This window comes from Passer domesticus, chromosome Z (genome assembly GCF_036417665.1).
Source record: "Passer domesticus isolate bPasDom1 chromosome Z, bPasDom1.hap1, whole genome shotgun sequence".
Lineage (NCBI taxonomy): Eukaryota > Metazoa > Chordata > Aves > Passeriformes > Passeridae > Passer > Passer domesticus.
In genome coordinates, this window is record NC_087512.1 from 8,513,349 (window position 1) to 8,540,070 (window position 26,722).

The following is a 26,722-nucleotide window of genomic DNA, read 5'->3' on the forward strand; positions in this document are numbered from 1 at the left end:
GGGTGAAAAAATGTGATGACCCCAGGTCTCAGCACCTGCAGTAGGGACTAGCCTTGACAGCATGAGAAGAGGCATGCAGAGCTGGCAGAAGAGGACTCTCACTGGTTTGTAAACTCTGAAAGGATAGTGACACAAGCAACACTTTATAAAAATGTCCTTTTGTACCAGCTGGCTGACAGCATCTGAGTATCAGTTCTTCTCTGGGTGCTGCTGGATGGCTGCCCTGGAACCTGTGCTCCATGAAGGAGGGTTTGGACATGGCTCTGGTCATCCTGGCTCCCCAGGAATTTGTTACTTGAGTCACACATGGGGTTGGGTAGCACTTGTGTGGGTCATGGCTGCTCTTCTCTGGGTCACAGACTCTGAGAGGCCACCTCTGAGTGCAAGCAGTGCTCTTGGGGCAGGGGCCACCATGGCAGTGGGATGGAGAGAAAACTGTGTTGTTGATGATTCTTTCCCATCTCTGATGGGAGATCCAGCTGGATCCCACTCCATAACCTTTAATTTCAGGACCAGAGCCAGCAGAGCAGGGGTCTAGGGACTCTGTGACTAGGGGACTAAGAGTCTCAAGGAGATCTGCAGGTTTTCAGTCTCCATTCTTTGGGCAAAAGGTCCTAGGCAGCTCTACAGATGGCGCTGGCCACATGTAGCTCTGCAGCTTTGCAGCACTATTAACCTGCCTCAAGTGTTGTGGGAAGCCCTTTTAGGCTACTCCCAAAGCATCAAAACCAGTGTTGCTCTGACCCCGTTTCCCTTCCTCCTAAGAGTAACTGTGAGTCTCTAAATCAAAGCCTCTCAAGTCCTTCTCAGTGCCCGTGGCCCACCCCTCCATCTGGTGTGTCTGACAGCTGATAGGAGGCTGATGTTTCCAGCTGAAGAACTGAAATAGTTTGTTCTTTTCCACTATTCCCTTGGCAAAGGAAAACAAGCCCATTTGTTTAGAAGCTCATAAAAGAGGAGCTTTATAGTAGGAACATTCATAAACTTGTTTGCTTTTGACCTTCTCCACATTGCTGATGGTTTCAAGTTCTTGTCCCAGGCATTGTGCTTGTCTGGGCTGTTCGTGACATTTTTGAGAAACAGCCTCACCCAGAGTAATTTAAATTGCTCAGCACTCCAGCACTGAGCCTTTGGCCATGCCATCTTTCTCCAAGTGCAGGGCTGGGCAGGATGTGTGTGTGTGGGGGGGGGATACATTGACAGCCCTACAGAGAGCTGTGCAGACCTGACTGCCAAGAAGAAACCTGGCCACTAATTCCCTGTCACTTTTTTTTCCCCTAGATTAAATGGTGCTACTCAATCAGTGAGCATTTCCCAGGCTCTTAGATTACTAAATTAATAAGAATGTATTCTATGAAGGCAAGAAATCAGATCTTTAATGAGTGTGGCTCATGGGATACTGACATGCTTGAAAGAGTGCTTGTTTCTTTTCTGAGAAAGTAAGGCAGCAAGTGTAAAATACAAGCCAGAAGAGCCACCTTGATTTATGTTGAGAGGCAGGAAATTGAAGTTACCTTTGCTGGACTTTGAGACCTCAAGTGTCAGGTCAAAATTCACAATGTAATGCTGGCATCTAGTAATTTGAACAGATAAAAATGCTGCTGTGCTTTCACCTATGCTTCTGCTGACTGGGGAAGGGCTCTCCAAACTGCAAATCCTTGTCTGTGGCTGATGCTTTTTATTCCCTTCTTGAATTGCACTGTCGTGGATTTCTTCAAAATATGTCTTGGCAACCCTGTCCACTTTTCAAGCACTTTCCCATTTTATTTTACTTCAGTCTGGAGGCAGTGTTCCTTTTCTTTTTTTTTTTGCATCTGTAAGACCTTTGTTTTCCTGCTCAGACCAAGAACATCACAAATTCCTAGACTTTTACTCCTATGAAGACACAGCAGCTCATGAGACTGCCTGGGACATGTGCTTGCACATGGCCCAGCTCTATGCTATAAATGGATTCAGATAAAATTCACTGACTCATTGGTGCATAATGGGAAAGTACATGTAGTGATTTGATACCTTCCACACTCTTTGGAATAAGCTTTTATAGAGTAGCATTGTCTGATTTCAGATAATTCCTAGATTCAAATTGTCAGCATGGCATACTGTTGAAATTACATGTTTCCTTTGTCTCTTAAGTGCTGGTAAACAAGACACAGCTGGAAGGAGGTTTACAAGTAGTTCAGTTCTAATTTCCTCTGTATTCCCACCGTACTTGTTAGCATAAAGCATTCCCTTCCTAATTTTTCTGAAGACAGAAAAGGGAAGAGAAACATAAGGCTGAAAGTCTTCATGGTGTATATCAGGTGGAAATTCAGGATGCTGGAAATGGCTCACCTCAGCCCTGAGCAAGAGAGGCACATCATGTTTTATTAGCCTTTGCAGTCTGCATCAGTAACTGGAGCTAATTGCAATTATTGGGAGATAATGTTAAGTTAATTAATTCTCTTGAGTAACTGCCACTCTTTCCTCTGCACAAGGAAAGGTGCATTACCGTGCAGCTGGGGATGTGGCAGGTCTGTGTCACTGGGCCAGAGGTCTGAAGTCCATGCCAGTGGGACTCCTGCCTGAGTGGGTCCTTGGGCCTCTCTTTCTCTCTCCATCCTCACTTTTCCTGTTTGGCTAATTTCCTGGCACTTTTCCTGATGCTGTGGGAGAAGCTGCTGTGTGCAGGTGTAGTGTCTGGGCTGGAGTGAGCTGCCAAGCTGTCCTGTTGTTCTCTGGCATTACCCCAGGGTACACTCTAATCATACTAGGGCTGTTCCCATCACTTCCCCATTACTTACTGGTTTGTGTCTTTATTGTTGTTATTATTATTAAGCAGAAAATGTTAGAGAGTTCTGTAATAAGCAGTAATCAGAATTTCTGACAGCATTCCCCATTTTGAGCATCAATCTGTGTTAGACTCTGATTTAACGCCTGTTTGTCTCATTACTCACACTGAGAAGGGAGATTAAGGTCTGTGGGGTTAGCAGTGCTGGCTCTGAGCCTTCTGCAGCCTAGATCAGCTGGAACCTTGCCAAGGCTTGCACCCACAGCAGGGAAGTGATCCTTGTCCGTGAGCCCCTGCAGGAGAGGGGCAGTTCTCACAAGCAGTAGCTGACTTCTGCACACTGGTTGCTTAAAAGAAGACCACAGCCCTGAGCACAGATGGTAATTTTGTGCTGTGGCTGTTTTTTCAACAGGACCTTTTCTTTCTGATTTCTTCAGCCATCGTTCTGTCACTGAGAGATGCTCTTGCCTAATTAATCCCTTTTGTGTTCTTTACTTTTTCTTTCCCCAGGCCCATGTGTTTGATCTGAACGTCAATAAGCTTGAACCTCTCTGCTCCCAGCTCGTGGTGACCCAGAAGAAAAATAAAACAACACACGTCCAGTTTAATCCTGCCTACCCCATTATCATTGTTGGAGATGAACGAGGCCTCATCACCTGCTTGAAGCTCTCTCCCAACCTGCGCAAGATGCCCAAGGTAAGGATAAGCTGCATTCCCCCAACCACAGAAGGTCTCTTCAGCTCTTGTCACTGTCCCCTCTCCTTCCATGTAATTCTGTTGGCAAAGCTCCTCTCTCTAGCAAGGTACTTACAATTACCTCAAGCCTCTTGGGTAGGATGTCTGAGATGTTAAATCCATGTGTCTGTTCCTGTTTGAGCAAGAGGACTCTGTTTGCTTCTGGTAAGAAGTGGGGACTGGTGGCAAGGGGGTTTGCTGTTCCTAGTCATCACCATGGTCCAGACAAATTTTGGCCCAGAAGCTCTGCAGATTTGTCTCCCAAGGTTCACACATTTTCTGAGTTTTGGGTTTTATTTGCAAAACTCTTTGAAATCAAGTAAAGGAGAACCCAGCTCTTGCCCAAGTTCTCCCACACAAACCATGCTGCCTGTTTTCTTGTGGTCCTGCGTCAGAGCCTGTCCTCTGACCAGCATGTCAACTCTCCTGTAAATGAGCAAGCAGTATCTAACATGTAAGGAGAGGGGCTCTTGTCTCAAGTGACAGTGAGGAGATACATGTGCCTCTGTGAGTTGGTGAAGTGTTTTTTCACCCCTCATCAATGAGGGCCAATTGTGAAGGATGATAACATCTCTTGTGTGGATCTGTTACTGGATTTTTTTTCTGGTCTTCATCCAGCTATGAGCTGAATGGCTGTAAATGCAATGTCCTTTTACGCCCTTGTAATTCTCATATCCAGTTGTCTTGTGTTAAGTGGAGTCTTTGAGTTTCAGGCTTTTTAGAAGTGATCCAAGAAAGCAATCTCTCAAGATGATCATCTTTTATTTATGTACTTCCAAATGTTTTATATACTCTACTAATCTGCTGTATTAGGCAGGGTCTTTGGCCAGGAACTGATCACACTAGTGTCATTCCAGAGTCTTCAAAATTATTTTTGAAAGGTTCCTGCATCTGGCTGACATTGGAAATGTGAATCTTCCCTGTGCAGAGAGGGCATAGAAAACAGTAATATGCCACATTGTTTGGGGCTGAGTTGTGGAAGCTGTGGAGAAGAATCTCTCATATGCTTCACACTTTTCTATTTCCTGCAAACTTCAGACTGAGACTGTCAAAGCTGTCTGTGTTGTCATTAGGTTGGCTCAGGATAAGTTTCCTTGGTGCTTTATGAGTCCTTCTTGAGCATGGGTGAGCACAGTGTCTGCCATGGACCCTGCCTGCACACGGAGTGGAGAGGAGTCACACACACATAAATGTGTGTCCTCTGCACCCCAGCTGTGGGCTGATTGGCACCCAGCAACACTGCACTGTGGGCCAGAGTCCCAGAAGGGTTTGGGCTGGGAGAGACCTAGAAGATCATCTAGTTCCCAACCTCTGCCCTGGGCAGGGACACCTTCAATTAGACCAGGTTGCTCAGAACTCCTGAGAAGTCTCAGCAGAGCAGAGCAGAGGGGCAGAATCCCCTCCCTGCCCTGCTGCCCACGGGGCTCTGGATGCAGCCCAGGACACGTTTGGCTCTCTGGGCTGGCAGTGCCATGGCCGGGGCATGTGCAGCCTCTCAGCCACAGCTCCCCCAAGCCCTTCTGGGCAGGGCTGCTCTGGGGCTGCTCATGCCCAGCCTGGGCTGCTACCAGGGGCTGCCCTGACCCAGGTGCAGCACCAGCACCTGGCCTTGAACTTTATGATGCTCGCATGGACCCACTCCTGGAGCTTGGCTCTGGATGGCATCCCATCCTTCAGGTGTGAGTTCAAATGTCTCCTTCTGCTCCTGGTGGCCAGCAGCTCTCCATGCAGTTATGGATGTTGTAATTTCTCTTTGCTGACCTTCTTTAAAGGCAAATTGCGTGTTGTTGACAAAGCAATCTAAACTGAGTTTAGGAGTAACTCCAATGCTTACTGCTGACCGTAAACCAACATGTAACTACATCCCACGCAACGTATAAGTGGGATGGAAATGGACTCTGCTGCTCTGATGTTATTAAACCATCTGTCTTCTGCTGGCCTGGTTAGGTTTGGAGGGATACTGAACACTGAACTACCTCCCACACATGTGGAGAGGAAGGAGGGATGTTCAGGCACAACTGCTTATGTGTGGGGGTTCCTTGACTGCAGCCAGCCTGAAAGATATGAGGATTAAAAACACATGACATGCAGTGTGGTGGCAAAGTGATGGATCTGGCCTAGCCTGCTCAGTGCCATAAGTGAACAAGTGGTGAGGAGATGTAGCTGATGGAAGAGAATGTTTTAGCAGAGGGACATCAAGCCCTGTTAGAACAGGCTGTGCCATCCAGAGTGTGGTCCTGTCTATCTCCTTCCTTTGCCAGCACCAGCCTTTGTGTCCTTAGCAGCAAGCCTCCAGCTGTTTTTGCAAGAATATCAGCTCACGGTAGGAAGTCAGATATATTTCCAGAGTATTGATTCAGGTTCCTCTAAAGATCAAGTCAGTGTGCTCTTTACACCCTTACCCTGTGCAACCAGATTTCCTCTGAAAAATGACTCAACTTTTTCCTCTTTTCTGGAATTCCTCAGGCTGGAGTTGACAGTCACAGAACTTCCAGAGCTTTTTGTAACTTAAGAGGGTCCAAATCTGTGCAGAGGAGTCCTGACATCCCAGCTGCCTCCTTGCAGATAGAAAAACCTGTCCATGCCTGGCTAGTATCTGGGTATCCCAGGCTGTTCTCTTTGCCACTTGATCCCCACAGAGCCCACTGGGGGAAACTGCCTGACAACAAAGTGGACAAGTCACAGCTTCTGAAGGCTGGGACCATCTGTGAGCTCAGCTGCCTGGTCTTGCTCTGTCAGCTCCTTTGGCAGTGGAAAGGTGCCTTTTGCTGAGTTCTGGCAGAGCCCAGGATGCCAAAGGGACAGGGCAGTGAGGGGCTCATCCAGTTCCCACTACCCCTCTGCTTCACACTGATGCCACAGGAGGTTGCCTTCTCTAGCAGCTGGGACAATTGCTTTTGACAAGTAAAACTTGCAGACAAATCAGCCTGTTTTGGGGGAACTCTTAATACTCACATCATTCCAAACCCCAAAGTTCCCCTAAAAATAGACACAGCACTGTCTGCTCCATGTTTTGCAGATTCCTTAGCTATTGCTGGGCTTGCATGATAGAGCTTGCAAAAAGTGACTGAATTAATGTCATCCTGGTGAAATTTCATCCATTCTGAGTTTATTGGGTTTTGGCTGTTGCTTCAAGCTGGTGTGTTGGATAAGTGGAAGTGGGGATAATAAGGATGATTTGGATCTCATCAGACCTTGGCCCCTTCCTCTCTTCATGTCCTTGAGCAAGGAAGGAAGGTTCAAGATCTCTTTAAATAATTTCCAGGGTTGGCCTGTAGCTTAATTAATTCATGTTCGTAAAACACTTGGGGATCTTTAAGAAGTGTTATTTAATAGTCTGAATTTTGCTGTCAGCTATATTAGCATAGTCTCATTTATGAACACTTGGCAGAACAAATATGCCAGGGGGGGAACTTCTCGAAAGCACTCAGGTGGTGTTTTCAGAAGTGACTTTCACCAAGACACATAGTAAAATCTTAAGAAAAGGTCTAAAATTCCTTGTGAGTTTTGGCATCCTAACCTCATAGTAGCTCATGGGAAAAGGTTCATTTCTGTTGAGAGGAAGCTGAGGACAGAGCCTCTGCCACCCATCAGGCACTTGTGTCAAGGGCACACAGAGGGCACAGGGGTCCTGTGTACAAGAGATGTCAAACACAGTGGGTGTCCATGTGTCTGTGCCACGGGGATTTGAGTCCTGGATATCCCCCTACCCCCACAGACTGAATTCTCTGGAGCAGGACAGAGACATCCCCTTGCCCCAAGCTGTATTTATATCCATGGGGTGAAACTAGCTCGGGTCCTTCTGCTCAGACGTGGGGGGACAGAAATGCCTGCAGTATTTTCAGATGCAGCAGTAGGAACAAGTGACTCTCTGCTGTCATCCAAGCCACTTTTAGACTCCAAGCACTCTTTAAATATTGCAGCGGATGTCAGGCAGGAATTGTTTAACTAATAAAGTATCATTTCTAATTTGTAACGACCTTGGTGGTTGAGTTCACCCGAGGGAAGCATTGCTGTAAGAAGAATCAGTTTGGGGCAGAGCTGTTTAATTAGTGAGCCTTCCGGGTTTCGTTCGAGGGTTGGAAGAAATTAAAGCATTTTGTCATCACAGTCAGAAGAATGTACGCTCATAGGCTTTGGTTTATTTTTTAAAAACTGCTAAAGTAGCCTGGCTTAACCTCTGCCAATGCCAAAAGTAAGCAGAAGATAGTGAAAAAACAGTGTGCAATGTTTTTTAGAAATTTTAGGAGAGTACAGCAGAGTAGGAATAGAAGAGAAAGTGGATCAAAGAAAAGTTGCAATACAGAATTTGCTGAGGCTAAGGCAAATTTCTTGGCCAGTACCCAGGATGAATGCCAGGGAGGCAGACAACTTCTTGGCCTGATGCTTGTCTTGGATATTTATCTTGGATTATTTAGGATGTTAATCTCTGTTCCTGCTACTGGTTTCTTCACATGCAAAGCATCTCTTTTTCTGTTTCTTGGTAACAACTGAATTTCTTCCCAGGCAGTAAATCCTAATTGACTGGGTCTAGCTGGGCATGAGTGGAGTGGGAAGGGGAGCACAGCTGCTTGCCCACGCCAGGACACAGTGCCAGGACTACACAGCTCAGGAGCTGCAGGCACACACCTGTGGGTCTGATGCTGTGTGCCTGTGACCAGCTTGGAATGTGGGGATAAGCAAGGGGTGTGGGTTGGCTCTGAGCCTTCACATCCATGTGCACATACTGGGCAGCTGCTCTGCTCTCTCTGGGCCTTATCACACCAGCCAGTGTCACCTCTGGACTCCGACTCGTTGCATCTCTGCAGCCCTGACAATTTTGCCCTCGGCCAGATCCAGCCCAAGGGTGTTCAGCCAAGGAAGGAGCATTGAATTTTACTTCCTGAAGCACTGTGGCTTTTTGGCCACAGCTGATGGCTGGGTCTGGGAGGGATTTGGGAACTCTGATTGACCATGGGAGGCTGTTGGGGTTTTAAGGAGATGAAAGAGGGAAGGGAATTTGGAAAAGGTTGGTGTAAGTGTCTGAAGTTTTAAAGGAGACAATAAGAGAGTGGTTAAAATCTCCTCTTCAACCTATCCCCCTCCCCAGCACTGTACCCCAGCACAGAGATCTCCTGGGGCCTGAGGTTTCTTCCTCCTTCACACTCCCCAGCATCACCCACTGCACACAAATGGTCTCAGGAAGGGACCCTGGGTTCATGCCTGTTCCCATTTGCAGTGAGATGCCATTGATGTGCAGAGCAGGTTCTAGCCTGGAACACTGTGAACAGAGAGTGGGATGCTTGATCATGAACTGCTTTGTAGCTTTGTGTTTCTATCACCGAGGGTTACAGGGAGTAACTTGAAGGAGTAAAGGATCAAGAGATTGTTTCTGTCCTTAGTGTTTTCCTGTAGCTCTGTAGGGAGGTGTAAGGGATCAACCAGCCGGCATGTAAATACTGAAATACAAACTTGAACTCCCTCCTCCTGTTGCAACATGTGCAGTCTATCTGCACATCTGACTGTATTTAAGGAAGGAAGCTATGGATTAGATCCATTCTCCAAGGTCACGTCACTCCTGGATTGGTGAGCTGTTTAGTACTGAGGGAAGCATTTTTGTCCCTATATTTCCTATCCCAGCAGTTCTCATTCTGTCTGAGAGAAAAGCACTTGTCTCTCCTCTCCAAACAGGTCAAGTTTTGCTCTTCTAGCACTGTAATTCTTAGTCCCTCCGTTTTCATGCAAATGCTTCTCTCTCAATGCCTTCTGTGCTGCTCGAGCCATGGCCAATTTTCTCAGTGTCTCCTCAGAACTGGCTAATTGCTCAGTGACCCAGAAGCACAAAGCACAAGCAGTGCTGGAGGAATTTGGTGTGCTGCTGTGCCCTGCCTTCATGAGGATTGCCTCCTCCAGAGCCAGTTTGGCCTCCGGATAAGGAAGCACATTACAAATGAGCTTGGGTCTCATAAAAACTGACCTGCAGCTTGATGGCTTACGCTGAAATTTTAAAATGCTTTTTGGTTTCTTTTCAGTCCCTCCCCTGTTATTTAGTCTAGTTGCAAGTAGCTGCTCTCTGTACTGTTAGGGGGAGAGCTGAGGAACACAGGTGCATCCAGGGACTCGTGAAACCCTGTGTCTGACTGTTCACAGCTTTCTGTGCCACTTTTGTAGGCCATGTAGGGATATATGCACCAGTGTTTATTCTTTGGTGTGGGAAGGAAACCCATTGCTGGAAACCTTCAAGAAGAGGAGGTTGGAGACAGAGGCGGCTCTGAGCCTGCCTTGGAGCAGGAAGGTCTGGAGGTGTTTGCTGTGACAGTCTCTGGGTTCAGGGCATGCAGGTCCCAGCAAGAGGCTGTGCCACTGGTGTGGAGATCGACAGGGTGTGAGCAGCACTGCTTGTGGCCTGGGGCTGTTTTGCTACCTGTGACTCATAACTGTAAATCAACAACCACCAAGGGGAACACCGGCAAGCACAAGCTCCCATGCCCCTTCTGCCTTCTCCTTGCTATCTCCATGATTTCCTGCCCTGACACTGTGCTAGGAAAGCCATTAGCAGGAAGACCTTTGCAGCCCCATAGGATCTCTTCTCCCTCCACTGTCCCACATCAGGTTCCTCCCAATCTAGCATAGCCTGAGATAAAATGAAGGGACTGTCTAAACCTGGAAAGCTGTTACTTGGGAAATGGGATGGTCCATGTGCCAGCAGGCTGCAGTTCCTGGGCAAAATGGAAGCCTTTGGATATTTACCTGGACACCCTGGGCACAGCCACAGTGCACAAATCCAGGTGTCCAAGAGTGTTGCCCCACAGTTACAGAGGGTTCTGGATCCTGAACAGAGGTTTGGCAACCTTAGATACTCAGCATGTTTGGAGAGCTAACCCAGACTAGCAGGGATAGATCAGCAGGACTTGAATACTCTCATTAAATGTTTTCTTTGCTTTTGGTGAAATAACTTTTGGGTTGCATCAATGTATGAAGGGAGAAGACAGCTCTATGTAGCAGAAGCATTGTTGAACCCCAAGGTCAAGAGCTGGAATTATTCTTCCTTTTGCTCTTCCTGGCCACATCTTCAACCTTTTTTTTTGTTATGTAATGTCCCTTTCTGTGGCTGCTGTGTTTGGCAGTTGTTGGAGAGAGAACATCAGCATATTTACAAGCTATTTTAAGTCAATTCCCAGTGGTCAGGGTGAAATGTGTTTAGTACGTTAAATGGAAACACTGGCAAGTGAAGCAAGAAAAGGTCCCATTTTACAAAAAATCCATAGTACTTATGAATAATTTCTAAAGTGCAAGTCTCATTCTGTGAGGTGCTGTGTGCTGTCGAGGGGATACTGGCAAAGCCAAGAAGACTGGCTTTGACTTTTTAGTTTTTTCTTTGAAGGTCTGTTTAGTAAAAAGAATTGCCTTTGTTTGAAAGTAATGTGAGATTGCTCCATTTTGCAATACTAGCAGTTTGGAGAAAAATACTAGGGGGATTTGGTTTTGTGATCAATAATAGTCAAGACTGCCTAGACATAAATCTGGTGTGTGTCCTTGGATTTGCAGTCCTTAGTAAGTGAGATCTCAATTTGGCTGAGCAAAATTGGTTTCTAGTTGTGCCTTGTTTACACCTTCCCTTTTATTTCTCCACATTGGTGCTGTTGTGTTGCTACAAGCACTGTTTTATCTGCAGGCTTTGCTTTCTCTTCCTTTGTGCACAGATTGTGTCTGTTCTTTAGTGTCTGCCATGCTAGAGCTCCCCAAGTCCCAGCAGTCTGGACTTTGCTTCTCTGCAGCCTGAAGAGCCCATTGCTGCCTGTCCTGGGAAATGCCTAATGCATGAGAAGGAGCCTTGCCTTATGTTTTCAAAGGACTTTCATTTTGGTTAGATCTGCAATTGCCTGAATATGTCTGTTCAGCTTGCACAGTTCCTCTTTGAGCCGGAGCCTCGGCTTTCTTCAGTGCCTTGGCAGAAAGCACAGAGCAATTTTATGGCAAGTGGGTCACGGCTCATCCTCACAGGATCTACTTGGCTCACCTGTTCATCCTGTTCTTTGTCCTCTGTGCATTTGTTTCTCTGCAGATGACTTAAATCCCATCCTGGAAATTGGGATACCCTGAGAAATCACCAGTTCTTTTCCTGAATAACAGCCCCAGTACCAGGTCAGAGGTTGTTCCTAGGGGAACAATGTGTTTTCAAAGCATGGCTTTGCCAGAGCCAGCAGTGGAGGCTTTTTGGAGGCTCTCATTCTCCTAGCAATGGCTGGGTGTGAGTGCAGGACTGCCAGTCACCAACCTGCTCTGCAGAGACAATTCAGTGTTCAGCCCCCCTGCCAGAGCTGATTAGAGTGGCCTGATGAAGGAGGTAACGTGGATGCTTATCCTCCAGGTCATCTGAGGGTGAGCTGATTTTATGCCAGAGAGCCCCAAGCAGCTCTCAGGAGTGCAGTGCAGCTATTCCTGAGCACTGGCTCTGCACAGGGGAATGAAGGAGGAAAGCTTGTTAGCTCAGGGTGTGTTTGAAGGACAAGGCTTGTCATGAGAACAAGATGCAAAGCAGTGCCTGGGGCCTCAGAGAGCCAGCCATGGTCCTGGCCTCTGTATGTCCTTGGATGAGATACAGCTCCTCTCCATGTTGAGTAGGATGAGGACACCCATCTCCCTTGGAGCCACAGCAGCCAAGTGACATTTGTCCACAGGCACCATGGATTACTCTCCTACAGCCTCTTCCCTCCTGCTGAGTGCTTTTGGGACACATCCAATACAGTCATACCTTAGGGATGGAGCTGCAGTTGGGGTGCAGTGATGGACAGCCCTGTCCCACCAGGGCCCAGATCCTGGAAGGCTCTCCTGCCTCCTTCCTGCACTTGGATGTCACAGACTATTGAGCCCAAGATTTCAAGCTGAGCCAGCCAGGTCACTGAAAAACTGAAGAAAATTAGGAAGTGGAGCAAGGGGCAGAGGGAAGAGATGGCAGTGGTATGACAAAAGGGATGAGAAGCTGGATCATAGTACAAGTAGGAAGGAGCAGGCATCCCATGGGGGACCTGGACAGAAAAGGACATAAAATCCTGGAATGCAGGCCAGCAGCTCCTTGTTGGCTCTCTACCTCCACAGTGTAGGTTTGGCCTCTGTTTGCCATGGTGTCCACTGGTCATGCAGTTAAGGTGGAGAAATGTGACTCATTCTCTCCAGCTCATGGTTGTGTAGTGTTTTGAGCACCTAAGAACTCACTCAGCAGGGATGGAGAACAGGACACTGGTCTTCATTTGCAAGACTCTTTCCCCTCCTGTTTTTGCCTTGCCACACAGAATCCAGTAATTCCCCAAAGCTTGGAGAATGTGGGCTTTTACTCTTCTTGGAGTTCTACAAGGAGAATGGATACAAATTGAGAGGGGAAGTTTAGGTTAGATATTTGGAAGAATTCTTTTCCTGTGAGATTGTTTAGACCACAGGACAGGTTGCTCGGGGACGCTGTGGATACCACAGCCCAGGCAGTGTTCAAGGCCAGGATGGACAATGCCTTGAGTAGCCCGGTCTAGTGGGATGTGTGCTTGCCCATGGTAGGCTGGGGGTTGGCACTGAATGGTCTTTGAGGTCCTTCCCAACCCCTTAAGGTTCTGTGATTCTGTGGTACCTAGTCCCTGGGCATTGACTGGGAGCTCTGGGACAGTGTTCCTCGTTGTAGAGCCTGATGATATTTGCTACAGTGACAAATGCAGGAAATTTGTCATGACATGGAATAGGAAGAAATGCAGCTATGAGGGCCAAAGGAACAGCTTGATATCTGGCACATTCCTGTAACTCCTCCTGAGCCTTTGCCAGAACCTGACACAGCCTTCCCCAAACAGCCGGCCTGGGCTGGAAAGGGCTGAGGCTGCCTGTGGAGACACAGAGGGCAGCTCCCTGCCTGGGAGATTGTGTCTGTGCCATTGTAAAACACACCCCAAATGCACTGCTGTAGAAAGCCCTTCGCTTGCAGAGTTCACCTGTGGGTTTTGTGACTCTGGGTGCATCCATCTGAAGCCCGTCATGCCCCTGCACGCCCTGATCGAAACCATCGTCCTGCTTCCAGCCCTTCCTGAGCCTCTCCCCAGCTCATGCTTGTGCCGCCTACCAGCCTTCTCCAAAAGAAAAACAGAGACACCTACACCTGCAGGCAGGGCAAATAAATGTCCCTTGCACAAATTGACTTGATGGGGTCAATGCAGAATTGTTTAAATGAGAGAAGGGAAGGGATCGCCGATGAATAAAATGTCTCGCTGCTCACAGAGATGGAACTGACGCAAGAGGATTATTTTTATCCTGTGGAGAAAAGGAAGAGCCCTGTGAAGCAGAGGAGAAGAGGGTCTGACTTACAGTCCCTCTGGCTGTGTGAGATGCAGTGATGGCTACAATCAAAGCAGCTCCTGGGTTCTCCTGGAGGGAAACTTATGCTCCAATTCACTGACTGATTTTGTGAGAAGGCATGCCAGGCACCGACTGTGTGAGGCTGTCTTAGGGCAAACATCCCCTGGTCTCCTCTACTCCCATATCTCACCAGGGAGCTGCCAGTGATCCCACTGCTCCCAGTCTAAGGTGTGCCTGACCTCCTCACCCCTCGTGGGGCCTGGGCAGTGCAGAGACCTGTTCTGCCAGGACGATGTTGTGTTTTCCAACCTCCCACCTGTTGGGTTGAAATCTTGTTGTTATCCCCCAGACCAGCCTTCCATGAACTGTGCCCTTGCTGCACCATGTCCTGTGGGTGCTGCCCTCCCCAGCACAAAGAGATCTTTTCACATGCCTGCCCATGCTGCTCCAATTCCTTTGCAGTGGCAGAGCTGGCTGTTTTACTGTTTCACAGGAGTGCCAGGTTCCATCCAGGTGATTACCCCTCTAACTCCAACACTGATGGCAGAACAGTCCATTTGTGCTGGGGATTGTCCCTGCTCAATCTCAGTATCTTGCATTTGTCCTTGCTAATTCACATGCAGGTTTTCCAGAGCATGTCTCTGGTCCAGCAAAGTAATTTCAAATTCCAGTCCTGCCTTCCTGGACACCTGCAGCCTTCCCGTCTGTCCCAGTATCCAAGCACTAACAGAAACTCTGACCAGACCCCCACCAGGAGCTGTGAGGGTTACACACATCTCGGTGCTGACAGCTCCGGGTACAAATATTCAGCCAGGTTTTACCAGTTTCTACTCACTTTATGTAGATCTATTGTATCACTTCAAGATCAGAATATCAAGGGAGACAATGGCAAATCTTCCCAAGGTCATGATTAATGACTTCCATGCCTTTCAGTCCACAAGGTGTTTTGTACTGTTGCAAAAGAAATCAGATTGGTGCAGCATGACTTCTTTGGTGCAAATTCACATTAGTAATGATGCATTTCAGGCACTTATAGGTTGTTGACTTGTTCCATTCATCTTCTGAAAAGTGAAATTAAACTGAATGGTTTTATTTTCAGGATAGTTGCTGCATTTACCTTTTTCAGCTTCCTGATCCCTATCATCTCCTGAAATTCCCCCGGGAAATGCATCAGATTAAGGCTGTAGGTTGATCAGGTGTAATAACTGCTGCCCTTCCCAGGGGGCTGGGGCTTTGTGGTCAGGATGGTCTCAAACAGTAATCAAAACAAAGTACGTGGGTACAGATAGCATCTTCTATTACGTAAATAAGTAGTCCTGGGAAGAAGAGAGAAGTGCTTTTGCCCTAAAGCTGGTATTTTATTCTCCAGATATGTATTATTTGAGTTAATGAAAGTCATTGCCTTTCCCTGCAAGCCTGTGCTGTCTGGGTACACACTAACCCTGCTCAACTAGACCAGAAATCTCCCCACGTGGTTACTGGTCTTGGTTCATATATCCTGAGGAGAGGGGAAAGGATCCTTCCCAGAAGCACAGGAAGGAGCATGAATATCAGCACTGCTCAGTTACTGCTTTCTTATTTGTTTGCCTCATCTGACTTTTTAATGATTATATAGACTTGCTGTCAGAAGTAAGACACCAAAACAGTCAGGCACCAGAATGACCAGAAACAACTTTGCAAATGCAGCTGTGAGACTGGAGGATGCTCATCCCTCTCCAGGATTAGGTTTCCTGCTTTGATCTGCACTGAAGCAACATGCGAAGCCAGGGAAATAAACTCAAAGGCTCTCATTTTCTCTGGCCTGGCCAACTGATGGACGTTCAGTGGGAGTGCAGGAAATTAATAATTTTGTGTATTTCATGTCAATAACAACAGCAACAACAAAAAAAGCATGCCAGGCTTTGCCTCTTGGTTTGACTTCGTAACAGAGCTGAGCAAAAAGGTGATGGATTCAGTTTCAATTAGAACTTCCTGCTCAAGAAGAAAAGCTGTGCTTTAAAACCTGTGCTGTAAAAACACTGCAGCCCAAATGACTCCTGCAACCTGAGGGCTGAAAAAGTTAGGCTGCACAAGTGAAATGGAAGCCCACCCTGACAAACCTCTTCTTGTCCACTGCCACGAGGCCGAAGGCAGGGCTCTGGAGGTGCTGTCTCACTCAGCTCAGCCTCGTGGGGTTTTCCAGCCTAAAGCACCAGCAAAAGAGAGGGACATGGGTCCTGCTTCTGCAGCTGGGAGAGCCTGGGGTAGCTTCAGCCTGAAGTGCAGTGCCCAGGGATGGAAATCCTGACTGGCTGTGGGGTATAAAGCCTTGCAGAAGGAGCTGTCATCCCTTCTACAGTGATAGGGAAAACTGCAAGTTGCCTGCACCTTGCTGTGTGGGGAAATTTAATTCTTGAGAGTGCTTCTACCCTGCTCATAACCAGGGATGTGCTGCCAGCCATGATTTTTCCAATGCCTGTGTGGTAGGCAAAGTCTTCTGCAATCAGACCAGCATTTCAAGTCAAGGTTAGTCTGAGCTCTGACTTAGAAAAGAAGAAAATGGGGCACCACCACTGCCTAACTGCAATGGAAGAAAGAGATATGGCTTGGCAGAGAGAGCTCCAGGCCTCTGTTCCCTTATCTCTGAAATACTCAGTTGTGGTGGCAGGCTGAGCAGGGGTTAACAAGACAAGGCAATTGGTATCTCCAATCCATATCTTCTCTCTACCCTGTCCCTTACCCAGCTTGAAGTAACTGGCAGGGGTTCACTGGAGAGGTACAGCCTTTGTGTCTGTGCTTCACAGCCTGTGCTTTTGGCTCTCTGCAGGCTTTAGTGAAACCCCTGAGTGCACCTTGTCCCTGCCTCTCCCTGAGTGAGTGAGCCCAGGTTTTTTAAGGCTCATGTGGATTGGGCTGGGAAGTACGGCAGAAATGCCACACATTATGTGATGTGGTTGAAGGACTCAGAGGAGCCTTAAACATTGCAATTGACCTGTTTCCCCTGCTTCAGAAAGAATTGCTTGTCTATCAACATGAGATCTCTTAAACACCACCACTCTCCCTTATACATGTAGTACTCCAGGGGCTTTCAGCCTTACTTGACAATTGCTGTTTGACTCAGACCTGTGGTAAACCTTTGTCAAGATACTACTTATGCCTCAAAGAATGGTTGAATATGGACTTTCTGTGGAAATAATCACCCTGCTTAAAAGAAGAAGCACTACAAAACACCTGTGTGGACTCTGTTAAAGAGAGCTGGGACCAGCAGAACTTTAAATGTAAATAAGAAGGGGTCTCTGCACACATCCAGGGTTGACTCTGCAGTGGAGGTGATTGATTGATTGATTGACTGATTGATTGAGCCATTGATTGACTGATTGATGGGAAGTGGAAATGGAAAGTAAGTCTTGAAAGACCAAGATGGTTGACCTAACTTCATAACTTCAAGGAGGTTTTCAGGACCTTGCAAGTAAATTAAGCTTTATAACTTATAATTTAAATTGTGTAATTTAAGGTTGTGTATGTAATACAATTATATTCTATATTGTATGCATTTATCAAATATTATATAATATATAATATGTAATGAAATTCTATATAATATCTAAATATATTTTAACAAAATATAATTTGATTTCATCCTAAAGGCGCCTACTCGGGGAGGGATTTGCCATGAAGGAAAGCTCTTTAAAATCAGCAGACAGAGATATAATGGGATTTGGCAGCTGACCAAATTAAACAAGGGCTTAAGCACACCTATTTAGCATGGCACTAGCTTGTCTGCATCCCTCAAACTCCTTCAGGTCAAAACACCTTGTCTTTTAGTGAAAGCTCTGTTTTAGCTCCAGGAAGAGTCATTGTTGTGTTCAGGTTACTGACTGAAGCTGTGTGAATCATAATCATTATTTCTGGGTTTAAAAAGATATAAAATCTACTTCCACTTTTTGATCTCACTGACATGATAGGGGAGTTGTCAGGTAGCATTACGGAGAGAGATTCACAGCTTTTACAAAGGGGTAATGACAGCTCAGAACAGGCCACGTAGCTGCATTTACAGACTCCTGAACTCCTCACTTTTGTTGATTATGGCTTGGTTTTTAGCCTGTGTGTTAAATGATCAAACTGCAAGCACTCAGCAACAACAAGGTGCTACAGTAACAGTGGGAATTTATTGACACTAAACCCATGTTATCATTTTTTCTGCCACTGATTTAACATAGTGGGATAACATCTACTTGTCCTACATGTCTGGCGTTATATAATCTCCCCTCTTATGTCAGCTTTTCAACTTGTGGGTAGGCATGGGTAGGGGAAAAAAACTCTGTGGTGCCAGCTCACAGACTCATATTCCAGCTTCCTCCTAGGTCCTGTCACCATCTGCCTCAGGCTTCTGCTCTCTGGGTTTTCTCCAGAGCTTCCTGGTTGTCATTTTTCTTCTTCTCTTTACCCCTTTGACACCAACATTCAAATGGCGTGTGTAGCTTCCACAGCATCTAGATACTCTGGGAGGAGGGTGCTGGGGAACTGGTTTCCTCTGTGCCAGTGTTCTCCAGGAGCTGGGAATTGAGGGCTGTATTGGTCTGCACTGCTCCTGCCATTATGAGCTATACAAGGTTTAAGAGGACATTTGCTTAGAAATAAGACCATAATGGCAGAGTAGGGTAGAGCTGAAAGACTCATCTTCCAGTTTACACCTGGTCATGGAGAACATCCTGGGATTGCAAAGCCACAGGATCCTTCAGGCTGGAGGTGATGTTGGGATATCTCTAGTCCAGCCTCCAGCTCAGAGCAAGTACAGCCCTGAGATCAGACAAGGCTGTTCAGAGCTTAGACTTCTCTTGGAAAACTCCAAGGCTGGAGATCTCACAGCCGCTCTGGAGTCTTGTTCCAATGACTAAGTGTCATAGTGGAGAAAAACTTTCTTATGTCACGTTGAATCTTTCCCTGTTTCAGTTTATGGCTGTTGTGACTCATTCTCCTGCTGTGCACTCCTACAGCGTGTCCATTTCTGTCTTCTTAATATCCTCCACTTGGGTGCAGGCAGGTGCCTGTTAGGTCACCCAGAATTACATCTGCTATAGGCTGAGCAAGCCCAGCATCTGTTCAGTGCAAATCCTCCAGCCATCGACAGTCTTGGTAGTCTCTGCTGGACTCAGTCTGGTATCTCATCACCTCTGTTCACCCCTTAAACTACTTTCTGCCTCTCTTTCTGCAGGTGAAACCATTAGCTGAAAATGAAGGCCTTTCATAGCCTGTTTTTCATCCCCAGGGCAGAGAACAGACACACCAATCCAGCACAGCTGTCATCTCCTTGTCTTATTTCTTTCTTCCTAGAAAGCTCCTTTCACTTTTTTTTCAGTGACTGAGAAAATGGCACACAGGACCAGGGAGAGGAGGTGAGAAGGGTTCATCCTCTTTGCTTTCTCTCACCTCTCAAAATTTCTTTCATTAACACTCACCTGGTGTTTCTTAATTAGCACTTTCTGGCTTGCAACTGCCTGCCTGTGTTGCAGAAAATCCACTCAAGCTCTTGTCTGTTGTGTGACAGGAAATATCAAACATTTGGGCTGTTTGCTAGACTGACAGCTGCTCTTACACCGTGGATTACACAGGGGCTGAGTGTTGTTCTCACCCTCAGCCCCTGTAGCCATCCTTGGCTCTACCTGTCCCTCCTGAGGGAACCTTCTGTGGCTCTGCACTTGTCTCCTGGTGCCAAGCCAAATGGCCAGTGTGTGTCTGAGCTAAACCAGGAGGGTGCAGAGGGTGCAGAATTTATGCCAGAAACAGGAAGAATAACCAGCTGAAAAATCACCACAAAAGAGCAGTTTTCAAAAAAACTGGGATGAAATCTCAGAGCAGCCTGCAGGTTTATTTGGGAGGGTGGATTGTTGTTCTCACTGGCATTTCAAATTTCTTATTCATTCCTCAGCTGATCTAGCAGAGTTCACTTATAAAGTCTTGAGAGGACCTGGCAGCATGGAGGTCACAAGGACTTTGAAAGGTTTTGTACCAAATCTCTACAGGGGGATATGGACTGAAATCGAGGAAGTGGTTTCAGTGAAGACCTTCCCAAAGTACCAACAGCATCTGCCAGGGCTGGTCTCCACTGTGCTTGATTCTGCATGGATACAGAACATGAATCAAGTTTCTGTGGTCCAAGGACTCAGAATTATGCTAATGAGCCCAGTTTAGTGAATAATCCCATGCCTCCAACAGGATGTGATTTAATCATGGAGTGAGGTGAGAATTTGTCTCATATTATGTATGCCACAATAGAATACTAACCCCAGATTGTCATATAGAAAACAATGCCTTTCTTTATGGTTAAATCATGGATTGCTGGAATAAATCAGCTCTGTTACAGGTTCTGTGCTGCTCTTGCTGGATTGCTGACTCATTTACAGGTGGTTGCTGGGGAATTTAAATTGCAAACAACCATTCATGATGATCCAGACTTCTTAAGGATTTTACAAGCTAGGGAGAAGCTGACACTCTTTCTCCAGTTACCTTCTTCTCACCTTCAGGACAGTTGCAGCTCTCACCTAAGGATGTTATGCATCTTTATGGCAAATAGGGTGTTAATACAAGTATAATTACTGTAATTTGGATTTAATTTTCTGAGCACAAGTGCCTCCTTTCTGTCTTCCTTTTATTTCCTGCTTGGTTGCCAGCTGTGAAAACGTCTCTTTCCAGGATTGTTCTTGATGCCAGGCATGCAGCAGTGTAATGGGCTCATCCTCTGCAGGGCTGTGTCTCACCCAGCTCTCAAGTGTTTGTGACTCTTCCCTCACAGTCAAGGGAAGAGCTGGATCAGCAAAGGGCCTGGGGAAACCACCATACCTTGGCATTCCTGTCTGCATTTCCCAGGATCCACAGGGTTAACTGTTTTGTGGGAGAAGCAGTGGGATATGGGGGATTGAGGTAACATTATTTCTAAAAAACAATTGCTTCCACCTCTCCTCTAAGCAAGTTTAGGCATCTCCTTTGTGCTTGTGGAGAGGAACACCTCTGGTTATCACCTTGAGCACTCTGAAGACATCACCAGGTTCTTCTCAGTCCTTACTAGTTCTCCCCAGACCTGCAGCCTGACAACTCATCTGACTTTCAGGGATTCCCTCACACCAGGGTGGTACCAGGAGTCAGTGCCTGGGCTCAGATCACAATGGAAACAGAGGGCCTGGGGAGAAGTGACCCCTCCTGAGATGATGATCTGACTATGCCACAGGAATCTGCAGCCAGAAGTGGAATCCAGATGTGATGAGATCTCTGCCACTCCGTCAAGGAGTCACCTCCTTTAAGGGCCCCCAGGGGGAATGGTGGCTCTTTGCCTGGCAGCATTGCCCCAGCCATGTCCGTCTGTCCCAGCCCCAGCAATACAAAGAGTGAGGCAAGGATCAGGCCATGTTTGCTGGGGTTTGAGGCTTTCAGTGACACTGCAGTGACCAGCTCTGTGTGGTAGTTCCAGCTGTTAACCCAGCACTGCCAAGCCCATCACTAAATCATGTCCTGGAGTGTCAGCATATCTTTTAAATACCTCCAGCACTGGTGACACCACAACTTCCCTGGGAAGCCTTTTCCAGTGCTTAACAAGCCTTTTTGGTGAAGAATTTTTCTGTAGTGCACCTATCCACTTAGTGTTAAGGATTGCATTGGTGTTGGTTAACCTCTGTCAACAGGTCCCCTCAAGTCCTTACACCTGGAATTATTTGTCAGATCATTTATTTTGCCATCTTGGCCACTGTTTTGCTGAAACTGCCAGCTGCTGGTTAACCTTGTTCCATCTTTGGTACTGGTGGGACTTGCTGGGCATTGGAGAGATTACTTCGGGAAGTGCTTGCTTTAAGGACCTTGGTGACTTCTACATAATTTACTTTCTAGCATGCCTCTATTTTGCAATACTTTGTTTCAAAGAATATCCATTAGTTGCAGCAGCCAGCTGAGCAGATGGGTTTAACTGGTCTATGGCTCTGAAGTAATTACATTTTGGTACAACAGAGACACAGCAGCGAACATGTAAAATTAATTCAGGTGCAGCATCCCAGTAGTATCTCAAAGCAAAGAGGTCTTTAGGGAGGCCACTCCTGCCACACTGAGACTGTGCTGTTGTCAGTGTGGACAATCACTAGGAATATCTCCCTCTGGTTTCCACAGATGGTGTTGGATTGGCTTTTCCCATGGCCAGTTCCTTCTTCAAAAATGTATTAGTATCAGAGAGATTGATTACTGCTCCCATCTCTCTCTCCTGCTTCTGTTATAATTAAAACAGCAATATATGCATGGAGCAATTAGATTTTAATAATACTTTTCTAAACAGGATGTCAGGGAGCTTAGTACAAAGACTTGGGCTGGAGCCAGATCAGCGTCTTAAGACTGGATTGTCGTTAAAATTGGCTGCCTCCTGCTTGAACAGCTTACACGAACACAGAATCTAGATTTGCTTTTTATTCAGAGTGTACCTCATCTTTGTCTCCAGACAGGACCCAGAAGACGGCCTGTTCCTGGGTGGCAGGGTCAGAGTGAGGCATGGGTGGGGGCACATCAGCAGAGCATTTGGTAATCTGTGTCTGCTGGTGGGACAGGAGCATCCCCAGTTCCAGCCCTGCTGCCATCCCCGTCACTGCATGCCAGGGAGCCCACACCCAGGTCCATCCTGGGTTCCTTCCTGCAGAGCAGCTTTTGACCAGGTCAGGCCATATCAGCATGCTGCTGGCAGTGTTTCCCAGAAGGAAATGAGTGCTTCTGTGTGTGCCTGTGCCCCAGAGGAGCACTCCCTGAGCTGCCTCCCAGCACGTTGCTGGAATTCTCCTGCACTGTTTTATCCTGCCTGCTTCTGGCTGATATGCAGTGCTTGGGCCCTGCATTTGCAGTGGGATGAGCAGGAATCCTGTTCTCTGCACAGCCCTTGCTCAGACCCTTATGGGCAGTCCAGTGCAGCTGGGTCAGTGAGCACGGATGGGGTGTGTGTAACACAACCCCAGCATCACTGCAGGATGTGTGGGCTCAGAGGGCAGATGTCTCAACAGGCAGCAAAAACCATCCTGCATGGAGCAGCACTATGTCAAGCCCACTCCAGGGGAGGACTGACCAGCAACCCTCAGGAGGTCCCAGGGTAAAGCAGTGCTGTGGTGGGATACAGCTGGGCCCTGTCTGTCTGTGGGGCAGGAAGGGAATTCTCAGCTGCCACTGAGTGTGTAAAATCCCAGGGAAGAACAACAGCTCTAGCTGCAGGATTTCCTGTGCTTGTCCTGCATCCAGCTCCTCGCTGACCTCTTTTAAGCCCTGATTTGCATGCTGCAGCATCACTCAGTCGTGGCTGATGTGATTTAGCGTGACGTCCCACGCTGTCCAGGCTAGCAGTGTATCTGGTTCCCAGGCCTGGGAGTGTTTGTGTGGCATTTGTCATTTGCCTGGCGGTTTCCTGTGCAGCAGGTGGAGGGAAGCTGTGCAAGTCATTTAATCTGTGGCAAATGGGGAGACTCAGCCTGAAGTAAACAGGATGCACTTCGGTGAGGATGGAGGCAAACAGAAGGAGAGGGGAAGGAGGTTGGAATAACTGGCTGAGGAGGTGAACAGAGAAAGGTCTCACTTACCTGAGCAGAGAGCACAGGCAGCAGAGGAGTGAGCAGGAGACATGATCTGACCCTGCTCCGCTCCAGTTCTGGGCACTGGGGTTGAGGGTCATGAGGAGCAGGAGGGCAGCAAGGGCAGCACAGCCAGCTGAGAGGCTGGAAACAGGGAGACGAGAGAGCTGAGCACTGCCAAAGAGATCCTGGGCTGGCAGGGTAAGGAAGGCAGTGCTCTGAGGTAACAAGACAGCAGAAAAAGACCTAGGGAGAAAGTTTCAGTGGGTGTCAGAGGGACATGCTGACAGACATCTCCAAGAATGGGTTGGCAGCACCATTCCTGGAGAGTTTCAAAAGAAATGGCTGTGCAGGTGTTGAGAGCAGAGTGGGAAAATCCAGTGTGTGGGGCCTCTTGTGCTGGGCACCCCAAGGACTGGACAAGCATATGTCAGAAGCAATTTAAGAGTAGCTGCTCCCACCATGGACAAGAGTGCACTAGTGAACTAACCTCTCCTAGCTCTGTGATTTAAATGAATAACACACAAGGAGAATGCATTGTTGGGATGACAAAATTGTTCATATGGCTGAAATATCTAGTGCAATTTCTGAAGCATCCCTGAGTTCAGTCATGGAGAGCAGGAAAGAGAAAGAGAGGAATGTGCCTTGACATTAAATTGCAGACTGAGTTTTTTCATAAGCAGAAGAGTATCAGTCATAATACATCTTTCATGCCATTGGCATTTAATGTTATTACATATGAGGCTTCTTTGAGCAGGGACATTTATTTTTGCTTCTAATAATAGCAAAATCCAGTTTCCCATGTACTTGTATTTACCCAAAATGAAGTATTTTCACATGCTCCCATGTAAGTAGCAATGAAGAATATATTTTCTATACAAATATTTTATGAACTGTATTTAAAAAAAAATAATTAAAGAAGGTGCTGTGCTAAAAGAAAAACAGCAACTGGACTTAAAGCAGTTAAAATATGACCAAGGTGGATATGTATATGTTAACAATGGTGGTCAGAGAAAAAAGCATTGAAAAAACACCAGCTTTTAAAAATATACTGTTCATACGACTGCAAATGTTCTCTCATGAGATGCTGTGCTCTATGATATAACAGCACCACCCAAGAGTTGCGGGAGCTGCATATTCACATTCGTGTTTGATTGCTTTTATTAAACTCTAATCCGTAACAGCTTACTGAGCTGGCATGCCAAAATGCTAAAGTAAAGCTGAAGTAATAAAAAGAAAGAAAGAAAGAAAGAAAGAGATGCTGAGTGATAAGGAAATGTTGCTGGGTGGCTGACTGTGCTGCCTGGCAGGAGTCAAGGGCTGCAGCTTGAGAATGCTGGGGTCACTGCACTCTGCAGGGCATATCCTTGATTTTATCCCTCTGGACGGGTTTGGTGCACGTGCCTGTGGGTGCTGTGTGTGCCCAAGCCTGTCACACCAGGACTGCCAGCCCAGGTGAAGAGGTGCTGCAGATGTGGCCCCACATGGCAGGTGCAAGAGTTAGGGAAGCCTGCTCAGCTTTTGGATTGCCTAGGTTACACTGAGGTTTGGTGTCTGGGCGCCACTGGAATTTCAGCAATATTTGAAGTCAAGCTAGAACACAAGGTATTCCTGTCTAGAGGGTTTTATGGGCAATCTCAGTTAAAATCCCTTCTCATTTCCTTCCTCCCCGCTGCTTGTGTCTGAGAGATCCCACAGCTAAAACACTGGGCACTAATGCCCCCACCAGCCTTTGCATCCCATTATAACACCTGGCATGGAGACAGGCTTTGAGTATTGGGGCTTCACAAAACGTTAAAAGCTATTTGAAGTAATGTATCCCATCCTGATGAGCCAAATGGCACTGCAGAAAATCTGAATCCAGGAGGGCTGGATCCAGGGTTTGGGTGGGTGATGCACTGCCTGTCCCCACAGTGAGGTGAAGGAAAGGGCGTCCCATTCCCCCTGTCCTCATCCAAATGATCTTTGCACCACCAGGACTCCCTGGGCTTGAGGAAAAAGCTTTTAGGGGTTTTATTCCACTCTCACTGCTTCAGGAGGTCTCAGTGTGCCAGGACAGGGTAATTGCCTTGCACAATGAGTACACAATGGTTTTTCTCAGTGCTTAGTGCAAGTCACTTAAGTGATATGACTGAAAATCTTTTCCATGTACCTTGTGAAGAGTTTGTTGGTTTTTTTTTTCTCACCAGGCTGTTCTATTCAAATAGAGTCTCTAGATGTTGGCTCGTCTCAGTGACTAAGGCTGATGCACCCAAAAGAAAGCTGTTCTTCGTCTCACACACCCAGAGCTCACAGTTGGAGTTTAGCCAAATTGTCCTCAAGGCTGACAAAACACAGTGTGACCTCTTGGGACCTTGTTGCTGATGTTTCCTAGTCACAGCATCTGTGCAGGGCAGAGTTAATGGTATTGGCTCATTTCAGACCCATAATGTCTTAAGATGACTTTAAAATTTTTTCTTCTTTTTAAAACTATTTATTTGGTGATTTGTGAACTGTGGGTCATGACATCCCTCTTTTGAACTTGTGTCAGACAATGGAAAAGATAGAAGACCAGGAGTTTTAAATGGTTTTGGTGGGTTTCTGCAGCTGGTACAGGGATAAATTTGGAAGGAGGTAACAAATCATTGTAATGCCCTGTTCAGAGGAGCTGTGGGGACTGCCATGAGACAAGTCTGCACTCAGCTTGGCCTTGTTCACTGAAGTTTTCATGCTAAATGTGGTCTTTTTATGGCTAAATTTAGGTGCCTAAATTAGTGGTCTGTAAGAGACATTGCTCGAGGCTCTGGAGTTAGCAAGAATAGGGAAGTTCTTCAGGAACAGCTCCTGCTGTGTGCACAACTTCTGCTTGGCCAGAGGACACTGCAGTGGGGGTGAGCAAGTCCCAGCCAGCCCCTGGCAGAGCAGACACAGAGCACGGAGGATGCACAGGCTGTGCTCCCTGATGGCCATGGATTTGGCCAGGCTGTTGGCTCCCTGCTCCTGCAGAGCCCATCCATTCCATCAGGCATCCCCGCCCCTCTCCCATAGATGTTTGTGAACAGGCCAGCTCTGTGGTGTGCTGTGGGCAGCTACCCACTATTTAGGGACAAGTGACCCCTGCCCACATGCCCTGCCCAAGTCCTCCTGGTTTATTTCCAGTGACCATCCCATCCGCTTCCAGGTCTGATCCAATTTTGTTTGTGCTTCCTGACCTTTGTTCCCATGCCTTTCCTGGCAGATGTGTGCTGCTAAGCCACAGGCTGGTCCTAGCACTGTGACCCAATTTAAATGGTGGCTTCCAACAAGCAAAGGCAGGCAGCAGAGGCCCTGAGACCCTTGTGCCCTGCTGTGCTTTGGCATGGCCAGTGCA

At 47.1% G+C, this 26,722-nt stretch overlaps 1 protein-coding gene across 1 annotated transcript in view; it reads left to right on the forward strand.

Annotated features, from left to right (window-relative positions):
* The window catches only part of DNAI1 (dynein axonemal intermediate chain 1), a 136,536-nt gene that overhangs the window by 104,638 nt on the left and 5,176 nt on the right, over positions 1 to 26,722 (forward strand). Inside the window, exon 19 of the mRNA XM_064403788.1 lies at positions 3,278 to 3,463. Within this exon, the coding sequence (XP_064259858.1) occupies positions 3,278 to 3,463 (186 nt within the window). The remainder of the gene's footprint in view (positions 1 to 3,277; positions 3,464 to 26,722) is intronic.